This window comes from Anolis carolinensis, chromosome 3 (assembly GCF_035594765.1).
Source record: "Anolis carolinensis isolate JA03-04 chromosome 3, rAnoCar3.1.pri, whole genome shotgun sequence".
In the NCBI taxonomy this organism is placed as follows: domain Eukaryota; kingdom Metazoa; phylum Chordata; class Lepidosauria; order Squamata; family Dactyloidae; genus Anolis; species Anolis carolinensis.
In genome coordinates this window covers 114,421,558-114,435,125 of record NC_085843.1, presented here as the reverse complement: position 1 = coordinate 114,435,125, position 13,568 = coordinate 114,421,558, and the positions used below count along the sequence as shown (strand labels likewise).

The window sequence follows — 13,568 nt, the reverse complement described above, 5'->3', positions numbered from 1 at the left end:
TATTATGAGCCACACAGTCAAAGACTTTAGAATAGTCAATAAAGCAATATATATATATATATATATATATATATATATATATATATATATATATATATTTTAAACTCCCTAGCTTCCTCCATTATCCAGCGGATATTGGCAATTTGGTCTCTCATTCCTCTGCCTTTTCTAAACCCAGCTTGTACATCTGGCAACTCTCGCTCCATGTATTGCTGGAGTCTGCCTTGCATAATATAGAATACATTACAATAATATAGAATAAATTACATTTAATATAGTGGTCTGTGAAAGGGATAGTTCTCTGTATTTATGTCCTTGCCATAACTAACTATGGCCCAAAGTTATTAAATGGTTTTGTTGAAGCTTACCTTTCACTATTAGATCTATTGTTTTTGTGGTATTGTATGTCCTTCCTCCATGAACAAGTGATTTTACACATGTGTATTTTCCACTATCTTCAGCTTTTAACTGTTCAATATACCATTCATCTTCTGTCTGGCTCACAATCCTTTCGCAGTTCTGTTTAAGTACCAAATGGTTCAAAGGAGAAATATGATTAGCATAAAACTCGCCAATCCAAAACATGAAGAAATACAGAATACTATGAGCACCAACACCTTTGTGAAGATTTGGAGAACTAGTCTTTTTACTCTAAAATAATGGTTTTGATAAGCAATGCATAGTGATTGCTTTCTGTATACTTTTTACTGATTACAGGGGAGGACTAAAATTTCACCAACACTGTATTAATTGGAGCCACTAAGCAAATGTTATGTGCCTTTAGCCTTTCAAAGAACACTTGTATAGTTACAGGTCTTACTGTTATTACATTACAGTTCTCATTATTACTCAATAAAATGAAATTACAGGGCAATACTACTAAAAGCTAAAATACTAATGTAAATGAAAAAATTATCCAATGTCCAATGAAACAAGCCAACAAAGAGAGTCTTAGAAACACACTACATTGGAATGTTGATACCATGTAAGCTTCAATGGGTCCAAAAATCTTAATCTAGTTCTTTCTGACTGGTACTAGGGTGCATTTACACTGATGAGTTAGACATCACTTTAACTGACATGGCTCAATACATTGGAATCCTGGGATTTGTAGTTTGTGTTATAGCTCAGACAGGGGCTCAGGGGTTCACTGATGAATCAGAAGGGATTGTGGGATTTCCTGGAATTCAGAATGATGAAGATTCCGGCCAGGTTCAAAGTGTTGATTATTCAGGCCAGGGAAATAAAACTGACTCAGACAGTGCAGATCTCCAAGGTTGGACAATGGAGCCAGAAACAACATCTTTAGATGTCAGGACCCAGGCTGCAGAGCACCAATAACCATGCACAGAGACCAGAATCTATCTAATATCTTTATTAAAGGAATATATAAAGTCAATAAAAACAAGTGAAGAATATAGTTCAGAAGTAGACCTTTCAGGAAAGGTCAAATATAGTCCAGGAAAATAATGTCCAATATGTGATATTAGAGTCCAAAGTTATAATCCAATAACCGAAACACACACTTTGCCAAGCAAAGTGTGGGGAAATGACAATGTCCTTTAGTCCAATGGAGCTTGACAACAAGGCAGGGAAACAAACTAGATTCTTGGCAAACAAGACTTGATACGAGGCAAATAAAAGCAAGAAGCAAGAACAAGGTCCGTGGCAAGGTCCTGGAAACAAGGAACTGGAGTAGCATAGTCCACACACGATCTCACTCCTGAAGCTGACGAATTGACTCCGCAAGGATCTCCTTGCGGGTAAACACCTATATAGGATCTTGTTTTCCCGCCCAGGAACACTTTCCCTGGGGAACAAGAAGTGAAACCCAGACTGTGTCCAGACGCATGACTCCTTAAGATTTCCCAAGGGAAACAGGCTTAATCAGCTAATTGTCTGGCAGCGATTCTGGCGCTTCGGCGATTCGCCTCCCTAGCGCCTCTATCTCGATTATAATTATCCTTGCGAGAGAACGGGGGAGAATTCTGCCCAAGGCTTGTTTGGCTGACTTCTTGAGGGCAAACATCCTGCAGGTGCAAGGGCTCCAATTCTGGCTGAATCGGTGGGAAACCCAAGTTTTCCTCTTCGTCTGCCACAATAGTACTAGGAACGGGACTACATGGCCCATGAGACATCACACTAGATAAGGGTGATGAGCTAACAGAAAGTTCTCAAGGGAATGCATCTGGCATTACAGAGATTAGCAAAGGCCTTCATTTATAGTTCAGAGGTGAGAACCAGCTTCATAGGTTCAAGAGGTTACATGGGAATGAGATAGAGAAAATTTGTGGGAAGTGAAATGATTTCATGAGAGCTTATAACAGCCTTTTGTTTACCTTAGAATTAGTTCAGGCAACGTTGGCTTTTGAGGGAGAAGCTAGGCCTGAGTTCTTTGGTCCCTGTGTCAAGTCCTGGTTTTGGATTTAAGTATCTTGAAAGATCTATATTCTTATTCTATGATTTCCACTCAAGTTTTCTAATAATATCTTTTGTTTATGGATTTATGCGGTACTTGTGATTTTTGGCTATTCTTGGACTGTGTTACCTTTGGATTTTTATGAGACATTTAGATTCCTGTGTCTTCTATTGCTAAGTCTTTCTTGGATCATACCTCTTTTTCCTTTATTCCTGCTTTTTTCATATATTTTTCTGTATTTTTACAATAAACTGTTTGATTAAACTTTAGACTCTTGTGTAGTGCTGTGGTCATAGGTGGCTCCAGGCCTGGAGTGCAACAGCTTGGTGAAGAACCATCACTTTTTGGCAGAGAAGGTTAAGGACCTTGTAAAAAAAATTCCCATCATTCCATAGCATTGAGCCATAGGTGTTAAAATGTCAAATTGCATTAATTCTACACTGTAGATGTACTCTTGTCACCCACTCATCCTCAGACTGCATCTATACCACATATTTATGATAATGTTGTACCACTTTAATAGCCATGGCTTTATCCTACAAAACCCTGGGATTCGCAGTTTGGTAAAGTACTTAAAATTATCTGCTGCAGAGCTGTACTTCAAAGGAGTGGTCCATGTGCAACAACATGTGAGTACAAAATACGAGGTCTTTTCAATAACATCACTATAAGTGTAGAACTCGCCATTCCCATCCTGCCTTTACAAACAAGACTTTTAAGGCTGTGTGTGATGGCACGCCAGGGTTAAAAGGAAAACTATAATGTCTGGCTATACCCAGTGGCTATCAGTATACCCTCTGATGTACTTCAGTTCTTTAAAATAAAGACTCTTGAGGCAAGATAAAGTTAACCAAATAAGTTTACTGGAAACAAAAGGCAAAGTTAACTTCAGTCAGGGTCTTGAAAGGCGAATCAAAATAATATATTACAAATACTAAGTTTGTTAGTTGAACTTAGTTACACTGGTAATAAATACTTGACTATATTTAAATAATATGAGGTAAAATACTCAGCTATTGAAAGTAGAATACTGGACTATATTGTTGGTAAATACTTTGCTATAGGTATAATATAGAACTAAAATGGTAAAGTACAGAGCAATGGTGAAGTACACTAAGCTATAATGGTAAAATACTCTTTTGGTGGTAAATACTGGACTTTGCTATGGTAAACTCTGGACTATGATAACTATATGGTAAGGTACTCTAAGTTATGTTGGTAAAATACATGCTAAGGATGCCTTTCTGGATTGCCAAGGAGCCCAGATAATTTCTGGCCTTCTCCTCTAAAACTCTGACACAGAATAAAAAGGAGGGAAAAGCCTTGCAGGCAAACTCTGAGGCTAAACCAACTGAGCCAGGCCTCTAGGGGGTTTTAAGCTTCACCCCTAAAAACTAAGTACAAATGGAAAAGTCCACACCAAAGGGAGAACTAAACAAGGAAATGAAGCAGAGGAGGGAAAAGGCTAGGCCAAGACAGCACACTGTGGTTTGCTATTTTTTATTTTAAAGCTGTGCTCTGCTATTTTTTATGGAAAGTAAGGATAACTAACAGCCTATTTCATTTCATCTAAGTGTTTATTTATATTCCACCTTTCTACCAATGTGCAACATAGATTTTTTTAAAATTTGTTTTTATTGTTGTTTTGTCGTTTTATCCCACTCCCACCCTCCCCTATCTGTAGCATAGATTAAAACAAAATACAGTTAAGAATGATCGGTGAAGATAACGAAGATCTCAAAAAGCAATTGCATAAGATATCCTATTTTTAAAAGTTTAGTTAGGACACAAGGAGAACTATACTATAGGAAGAAGTGGTTTTCAAGAAATACCTTGTACCATGTTATGTTGGAAACATTGGCAGTGTGAGGGATATCGTTGCATTTAACGAAATAGGATTTTCCAACTATTCCTGGTATCACAGTTAACACATGATTTGCATTGAAACAACTTTCTTTATTTCTTTTGATAATGTTTAGGGACCATTCATAACAGCTGATGACTTCTGACCCATTGCTGTGAGGCATAATGGAGAAAAATATCACTATACATAAATTTCAAGCAGAAGTTTTATCATGACTAGTACAAACATATACCACATCTTTCTTGCCCTTAGTCAATGTGTGAATTCTTTTGAGAGGCTTCCTGGAAAAACCAGACCTTTAAGACCTCAAAGCAGAAAGATGCAGCTAGTTAAAATGAAACAACATTGAGACAAAACGACAATCTTCTTGCCTTGCCAAATGAGACAGGACACTATATTCTTACCCAGAGAAAAATTTCTTTGTGGGCTTGAGTCAGAATCCACTATTAACTGTATTGATTGGATAACAACCCGCCACAACTCTTACTAGGAAATGTGAGAGATAATAGAGGATCTCTCAAGCAGGATAATCAAACTGGCAAAGCAGAAGCTGAACAACTACTGTCCCACATGAACTCACATAGAATTAGACGCTAAATAACGTTCATTCATTTAGTCAATTTTTACTAACACAGCCCTTCATATTTACACAGGTTAGCAGCGCAGGACCTCTACAAAAGTTTTTATAAAAAATGAATTAAAATCTTGGGGTGTTTTTCTCCAGAAAGAACACCTCCCTAGGAATTTCTTTTTCTACCTAGAGATTACTAGAAAGATTTTAATCAAATCCATAATAATCAAATATACAAAAGTCAAATCCCCAAGTGTGGAAGGCCAACTGTATTGTAACTCTTGACACTACGTTCTCCTATACATGGATGTTGAGCTTGCTTGCAAGCTGTAGCAAGAAAGCATAGATATTGCAAGGCCTTGACTGACAGTACACTTCTATCTGGGATAGTCATCCTCTTCCACTAAACATCCTACTTCAAGAAGGGACACACATGGAATTGTGGGTGAGAAAGAAGACACTCGCATAGCCAGCCAGATTTACCAAATCAACTAAGGCGATTAAGGAGTTGACAGATGTCATAAACATCAAAACACATTAGATTGTAACATCACCAAACTTGGTAGGAATTATTTGTGCAGGATTTATGCTTTAAATAACCAATTTTTGCAGTTCAGCTTATATATCTAGATCGGTAGGTCCCAATCTTTGGGCCTCTAGGTGTTTTGGACTTCAGCTCCTACAGTTCCTAACAGCTGGGATTTCTTGGAGTTGAAGTCCAAAACACCTAGAGGTCCAAAGGTTGAGAACCACTGATCTAGATAATGTATCTGGATTGTAATTTCAACAACTCCCTAAAGCCTTCTACCTCTGAAGTCTTATCAGCACTGTGGGATCAGGCCTTTGATAAATAGTGCAGTGCAATAATTTTATTTGGAAATCATGCAATGGATTATGGAACGGCAGAAAAACCAGTTTCATCAGAATATATTCATCTCCTTTCCGGTCTACATGACCTACTAAAACGAGGTGATGATTTCCTTTCAAGGTTCTTCATGACCCAATTGTTGATAGCCACAAAAGCCACAGTGTGGACTTGGTGAGACAGAGAAAACTCTTACCAAGCAGCAGCACAAAAGACTTCTGAGATCTCTTTTAAATGAATCCATTTTAGCAAAATAAAAAAGATTGAAAAGTGCACATCTAACTCAGTTATTAAAATGCCCAAGATTCTTACTGATATTGAGGAAAAGCCAAGGAAATATTAGAGCCAGTGTTTCTTCTCTCTTTTCTCCATAGAAGGGTGTGGTGGTCAACAGATGCACCTTCACCCAAACCAGTTGTTAAAATTTGGTCGGGTCCACTGATCCCCTTGTGGGCCGTTTAGCTTGGATAAGTGAGACTCTACTGTATTTCAAAATGTTATGTAATGACTACTACAAATGTAAATATGGACTGACACTGTTTTTTTCATATGAAATTAATATGAAGACTAAGACTGAAAAACGAGCATGCTTGTGTTTATTCATTTGAACACCTACCTGAGACAACAATTATATTTTCCGGTGTCATTCAATACAACTGGCCAAAATTGCAGATATCTCCCATCCATTTTAATTCTGTTGTCTTCTTGAATTTCCATCAATTTCCCTTCTTGTTCTCTATGCCAAGTTATAGTATATCCTTTATCTTGTTCTATAGCAGGGCAGCAATTTGAAAAATATTCCCCTTCTAATACATCAATAGGTGAGCGCCGCTTGCAGGGTTTACCTTGAAAAAGTTTTTAAAATGCATATATAAATGCAGTATATATTTATGGCCTTTCCCAAAACCTGAAAAATAATGTTTTATACTAAACCTATTCCTAACTAGGCTTTGAAAAGTTACTTTTTAGTATATCAGATGGACATAACTTTGGTAACCATTTCTCCAGTTATTCTCCTATAGACTGAAGATACTGAGAATGCAAAGAAATGTAAAGAAAAGTGTAGTTAGGTGTCATTTTTATGCTGACATGCCCAGCAGCACTGAACTTTATCATCTTACAGTAAGGAAGGAGTCAATGCCATTGAATAGCTCTCTGGGTTAGAGAATGGCCTGGATCAGAATGAAATTCAATCCCAACAAGATAGCTTTCCCTCCTGAGTGTGCTACGCCTCAGTAGTCATGTTCATAGTTTGAGAGTACCCCCTTTGTCCTTCCACACCATCTAATTATAAGACTATATTCCACTTTAACTAGCATGACAACATTCTATGAAATTCTAGATTTGCAGCTTGATGAAAAGCATTCAAATTCTCAGTGAGCGAGCTTCACCAAGTTACACATCTAAGATGTTGCCCTGGCAGTTAAAAGTTGGAACATAGCATTATAATTGTACAAGTGGAAATGCCTGTTGAATTTGCACTGTTCTTAGCTTACCAGTTGGCAGCAGTGGCAAAGTATGCTTTTGCACAATTCTGCTTAATGTGTTTGCTACCATTTTTTCCAAGTCAGCCTTACACAGCAGCAGATACTCACATATGAGTTGCACTGTGTCGTAACTACCGTGACGCCAACCTTGAAAACTGTCTGGGAAGCTTCAGCTAAGACAACACACAGCAATGAAGTGGCTCGTTGGAGCATGTATTGAGATCATGTTACTTCAATATCAAAAGACATGTACCTGTTGCAAGTGCTTTTGAGATCCAACTTCTTGGCAGGGGGTTGGACTGGATGGCCCATGAGGTCTCTTCCAACTCTACTATTCTATGATTCTAACTGAAGGAGTTGGTTACCTCTCAAACTCTTGTTTTGGGTTTAGTTGCCTTAAGGACCACCTGTTTTGTTACAGATTGTCTATCTGCAAACTACAGGAAACTACAGGAAAGGAGATTCCACCTGAACATCAGGAAGAACTTCCTCACTGTGAGAGCTGTTCGGCAGTGGAACTCTCTCCCCCAGACTGTGGTAGAGGCTCCTTCTTTGGAGGCTTTTAAACAGAGGCTGGATGGCCATCTGTCGGGGGGTGCTTTGAATGCGATTTCCTGCTTCTTGGCAGGGGGTTGGACTGGATGGCCCATGAGGTCTCTTCCAACTCTACTATTCTATGATTCTATGATTCTATGCAATCCCAATGTTTGTGAATTGCTTGCATTACTTCCAAACTGTGGAATGCACAATACAAATTACAATTGCTATCAACTTTTGTTACAGTATGTTTAAGAAGAGTATTTAAACATCTTTTAAAGGTGTTGTACCAACTGAAGCTTCCCAGACAATCTTCATGATAGGCATATTTAACATGCATTTTCACTTTACACAATTATAATGCTATATTCCACCTTTAACTGCCAGGGCTTTGAATACATTACGTGACATGTATACTTCAGTTAACAAAGATGACAGTCATTTAAAATAATATTTGATACCAGAAACAGAAATAACATGGAAAGAATAAGTACAGATTGCTACATTTTTTTATTTGTTTTTAATCTGTCTCCTAATTATTGATAAGTGCTAACTGAGTGCTAAGGTGAAAAATATGCAACAACAACAGTAAACTATTTTAACTTATTATAAATTGCATTAAGAAGAAAACGTTGAGTTACTTTTACCTGGGCTAACAAAGCAAAAGATCAACGACACCGCAACGGTCAGTTTCTCAAAAGACATTCTTAAATGAATGTAGCTGTTTCTCTTCTGGAAAACAGTTTAAAACACAGAGAATTATAACATATAGACTATTTCAGGATATGACTAAAATGAGAACTAAAGCTGCAGATATTTTAGCTGGAAAATTATTCTTACACAGAAAAATATTTGCATAACCAAAGTGGAAACTTTTGGAGTTTCTTTGGGCCCCAGCCGCTTCTTATATCAGATTCTGACTCTAGATATGAGGCACAATTGATGATTTCTGTAGGATGTTCGAGTGATTCATCTTGCTCAAAACTGAATACAAATATTTCTCTACTAGAAGTACACTTATCTGGAAAAAGTTACACCTATTTGGAAAAAAGTTTTATCTGCTACTTTACAAAATTTTAGCTCCCAGAATCCACAATTTTGAAGCAAACTGATACAGTAGAGTCTCACTTATCCAAGCCTCACTTATCCAAGTTTCTGGATTATCCAAGCCATTTTTGTAGTCAATGTTTTCAATATATCGTGATATTTTGGTGCTAAATTAGTAAATACAGTAATTACAACATAACATTACTGCGTATTGAACTACTTTTTCTGTCAAATTTGTTGTATAACATGATGTTTTGGTGCTTAATTTGTGAAATCATAACCTAATTTGATGTTTAATAGGCTTTTCCTTAATCCCTCCTTATTATCCAAGATATTTGCTTATCCAAGCTTCTGCCGGCCCATTTAGCTTAAATAATTGAGACTCTACTGTACAATGATATAGCGGAGATATACTTGTTGAATGAGACATGGCAAGATCATGATAAAAACTTTGCTTAAAACTGCCGTGGTTAGTAGTGCTGATAACCATCCATTTCGAAGTATCTTGACTGTGAAAGGCTTAACCTGGATTGCTTCCAAATGGAGAAGCAATACAAATGACCAAAAGGAATTAAGAGGCTGCCCTGTGCCATTCCATGCCAGAATCGAGCATACCCTCATGAAGCCAGAAGCTGGAAAATGTTAAATAGCCTCTGTGTCTTTGTCTGTATGTGTTGTATGTCTAATAGCATTGAATGTTTGCTATGTATATGTACATTGTGATCCGCCCTGAGTCCCCTTCGGGGTGAGAAGGGCGGAATATAAATACTGTAAATAAATAAATATGTCCAGAAAGTGGTGGAAAAAGATAATTGCATAGAAAGACAACAAGACCTCATAAAATGTCATAATTAAGGCAGGTTTCACTGCACAATACAAAACCTCATTCTCAGAGGTCTCCTGGATGCAGCATTTCAAACGGGGTATTCTGAGGTCAGAACAAATTAGAAACCACTACTTCCCATGACTTGAACTCTAGCCGGATGTGTGCCAAAAAGGAAGGACACATTGGGTAACTCGTTTAAACCTGAGACTAAAAACTAAACTAGGTCCTCCCTGATCTAGAGGAGATTCAAAGTACCCAATTTCAATGCAATTGTTCCCCTTTAACTGCAAGGTTCCAACTTTTGTAATCCTAGCATCTGCAATTCAGGAAAACTGGCTGAGAATTGTAAATATCCCTCCCGAAACTACACATGCTAGGAAGAACTGTATTATAACTTTGCAGTGAGAGTGCATGCATGTACAATATATTTCCATTAGAATCTAAAGTGCAGGTTGGTATCCCTTATTTGAAATTATTGGGACCAATAATTTTGGTGCCTTGAATGTTTCTGGGTATATTTCACTTGCTAATTCCAAAAATGTCACCAATTTTCCCCTATCAGCCCTAGTTTTTGAGATCTGCTCACACATAGAAAATCATGTTAACCATATCTAGGAAACTAGAACTGATGCAGTCTCTCCAGTGCAATTTTCTAAATCAGTGCTCCAAATAAACCCAGGAGCAGGCCTCAAAACCAAGACACCAAGATTTTCTGTTTTGGGGCTGTGAAGAATTTGGAATACAGTAGAGTCTCACTTATCCAACATAAATGGGCCGGCAGAATTTTGGATAAGTGAATATGTTGGATAATAAGGAAGGATTAAGGAAAAGTCCATTAAACATCAAATTAGGTTATGATTTTACAAATTAAGCACCAAAACATCATGTTATACAACAAATTTTACAGAAAAAGTAGTTCAATACACAATAATGTTATGTAGTAATTACTGTATTTATGAATTTAGTACCAAAATATCACGATGTTTTGAAAACATTGACTACAAAAATGCATTGGATAATCCAGAACGTTGGATAAGCGAGTGTTGGATAAGTGAGACTCTACTGTACTTACATACGTATATAACTTCTTATACTGTATATGCAAGATTATCTTGGAGATGAAACCCAAATGTAAACCTAAAATTCATTTATGTTTCATATACACCTCATTGACAAGGAGCCCCTGGTGGTGCAATGGGTTAAGTGGTTCTCAACCTGGGGTCCCCAGATGTTTTTGGCCTACAACTCCCAGAAATCCCAGACAGTTTACCAGCTGTTAGGATTTCTGAGAGTAGAAGGCCAAAAACACCTGGGGACCCCAGGTTGAGAACCACTGGGTTAAACCCTTGTGCCTTTGCTGACTGAAAGGTTGGTGGTTCAAATCTGGAGAGCGGGGTGAGCTCCTGTCTGTCAGCTCCAGCTTCCCATGCTGGGACACGAGAGGAGCCTCCCACAGGGTGATAAAACATCTGGGTGTCCCCTGGGCAATGTCCTTGTAGACGGCCAATTCTCTCACACCAGAGGCACTTGCAGTTTCTCAAGCTGCATCTGACACAACAAAAAAAAACCTCATACACACATCCTAAAGGCAATTTTATATAACATTTTAAATTATTTTCTGCAATCTGTTTGTATAACCTGAATCATCAGAAAGCACGAATGTCACTATCTCAGGCCCCATCTAGACTGCCATATAAAATCCAGATTATCTGCTTTGAACTGGATTATATGAGTCTACACTGACATATAATCCAGTTCAATGCAGATAATCTCGATTTTACATGGCAATGTAGATGGGGCCTATGACACCCAAAAGGCCGACTTGGGAAGATTCTGGATTTCTGATAAGGAATGCTCAACCTGTACAACACTTACCCTGAACCCCACTCCATATAGAGACAGAATCATACAGAGCTGGCGCCTCCAGAGGCCATCCAGTCCAGCCCTGTTTTGCAGATGCATCCACGATGTAGTGTTCAGGCAGTATGATCCCACTGTAGCTGCCATGGCGAAAGGCTATGGCATACTGGGATTTGTAGTTTGGTGGGGCTGAGAAGGCTAGAGACCAGGCATCCTCAAACTGCAACCCTCTAGCTGTTTGGGCCCCACTGGCCATTGAACAATTGAGAGAGGGAATCCCAAACAGATGGAGAAAAACAGTTTGAAGGTGCCTGTTATAGACCTTAGGAAACTATGACTTCCATGATACCGTAGCATTGAGACATGGAATCATAGAGTTGGAAGAAACCTCACAGGCCATCCAGTCCAATCCCCTGCCAAGAAGCAGGAAAATCACATTCAAAGTACCCCCGACAGAAAGCCATCCAGCCCTGCTTAAAAGCCTCCAAAGAAGGAGCCTCCACCACACTCTGGGGCAGAGAGTTCCACTGATGAACAGCAGCAGCTTAAGCGGCTGAGGGGGGAAAGGAAAGGGCCTGAGGCTGTTAGGAATGGCGGGAGTTGAAGTCCAAAACACTGGAGGGACCAAGTTTGTCCAGGCCTGCTTACAAGGGATAGCCCTATCTGATCTCCTCCAGCCTCTCTCTCCTTGCAAGGATCGGGTCCCAAGGAGGGAGGCGGCGCAGGAGCGGGTCCCTCTCGCTCGGAAGCCCTACCTTTTGACTCGAAAAACTCAGAGGGAAGCTCGCCAAGGCTCCGGCGGATTCTCGTTTGCAGGAGAAATGCTGGGGGCTGGCTTCGGAGGCTGCGCCCAAGCGGAGAAATCCCAGCAAATGCCCTGGCGGTCTGTGCGGGCTGTCAAAGGGAAAGGAGACGCACCCGCTTCTTCCTGGCAGGCCTGTGCGCTCAGGCATGTGCGAAGTAAGGCTCCAGGGCAGGAGTCGGGGCTCCAACAGGCGCCAGGTCGCACTCCGGTCTTCCTGTTTACACCAATTAGAGGCGGGTGAACGAGGCTTGCCTTGGGCTAGATCTACGCTGCAGAGTTCATGAATATGAATAATTTCTATTCAAAGAAATATATACAGAGGTTTGCTTTGAGTTTTCCGGGCTCTAATGGCCATGTTCCAGAAGCATTCGTTCTTGACGTTTCGCCTGAGCTAATGAAGTCTGTTGGAAGTACAGTAGAGTCTCACTTATCCAACATAAACGGGCCGGCAGAATGTTGGATAAGCGAATATGTTGGATAATAAGGAGGCATTAAGGAAAAGCCCATTAAACATCAAATTAGGTTATGATTTTACAAATGAAGCACCAAAACATCATGTTAGACAACAAATTTGGCAGAAAAAGTAGTTCAATACGCAGTAATGCTATGTAGTAATTACTGTATTTATGAATTTATCACCAAAATATCACGATATATTGAAAACGTTGACTACAAAAATGCGTTGGATAATCCAGAACGTTGGATAAGCGAGTGTTGGATAAGTGAGACTCTACTGTACTGTACCTTCAATATACGTGGATGTAGTTGATCTGGCCCTGGGGACTGGAATTCGTTTAGAGCGGCCAGGTATTCCTGGACGACTTGTTTCCCTATTTGGGGTTGGATTTTCCCCTAATCCTTCATCCATTCCATGTTGCTGAGGTTGAGGGTGGCTTTCGTTTTGTTTGGAGGTGTTAGCTGGCCCTGATTGATTTGTGTCTGGAATTCCCTGTTTCATAGTGTTTCTTAGATTTTAGAGGGTTTTAAAAAAATACTGGTAGTCAGATTTTGTTCATTTTCATGGTTTCCGCCTTTCTGCTGAAATTGCCCACATGCTTGTGGATTTCAATGGCTTCTCCAGACATGAATCAATCAGGGCCGGCTAACACCTCCCAACAAAGGATTCCCCCAGCTAGACCTTGAAGCTGCAAGGCTGTTCAATGTTAATCAAGGTGGCCAGTTGAAACATTCACACCTGCCTCCAATAGACAGGAGTTTTTTCTCCCTCCCTAAACATTCCACAGATAAATAAACTGCACTTGCCTTTATCCTACAAATTTCTGATAC

The 13,568-nt window shown here is 39.3% G+C and overlaps 1 protein-coding gene across 1 annotated transcript in view; it reads right to left on the bottom strand.

Annotated features, from left to right (window-relative positions):
* The window catches only part of il18r1 (interleukin 18 receptor 1), a 30,096-nt gene extending 17,626 nt beyond the window's left edge, over nt 1–12,470 (bottom strand). The window contains exons 1-5 of the mRNA XM_062975395.1: nt 12,232–12,470; nt 8,391–8,475; nt 6,336–6,564; nt 4,252–4,435; nt 369–519 (exon numbers count right to left, since the gene is read on the bottom strand). Coding sequence (XP_062831465.1) covers nt 369–519; nt 4,252–4,435; nt 6,336–6,564; nt 8,391–8,475; nt 12,232–12,429 — 847 coding nt within the window. The 5' untranslated portion in view covers nt 12,430–12,470. The remainder of the gene's footprint in view (nt 1–368; nt 520–4,251; nt 4,436–6,335; nt 6,565–8,390; nt 8,476–12,231) is intronic.
* Between the last annotated feature and the right edge of the window lie 1,098 nt (nt 12,471–13,568).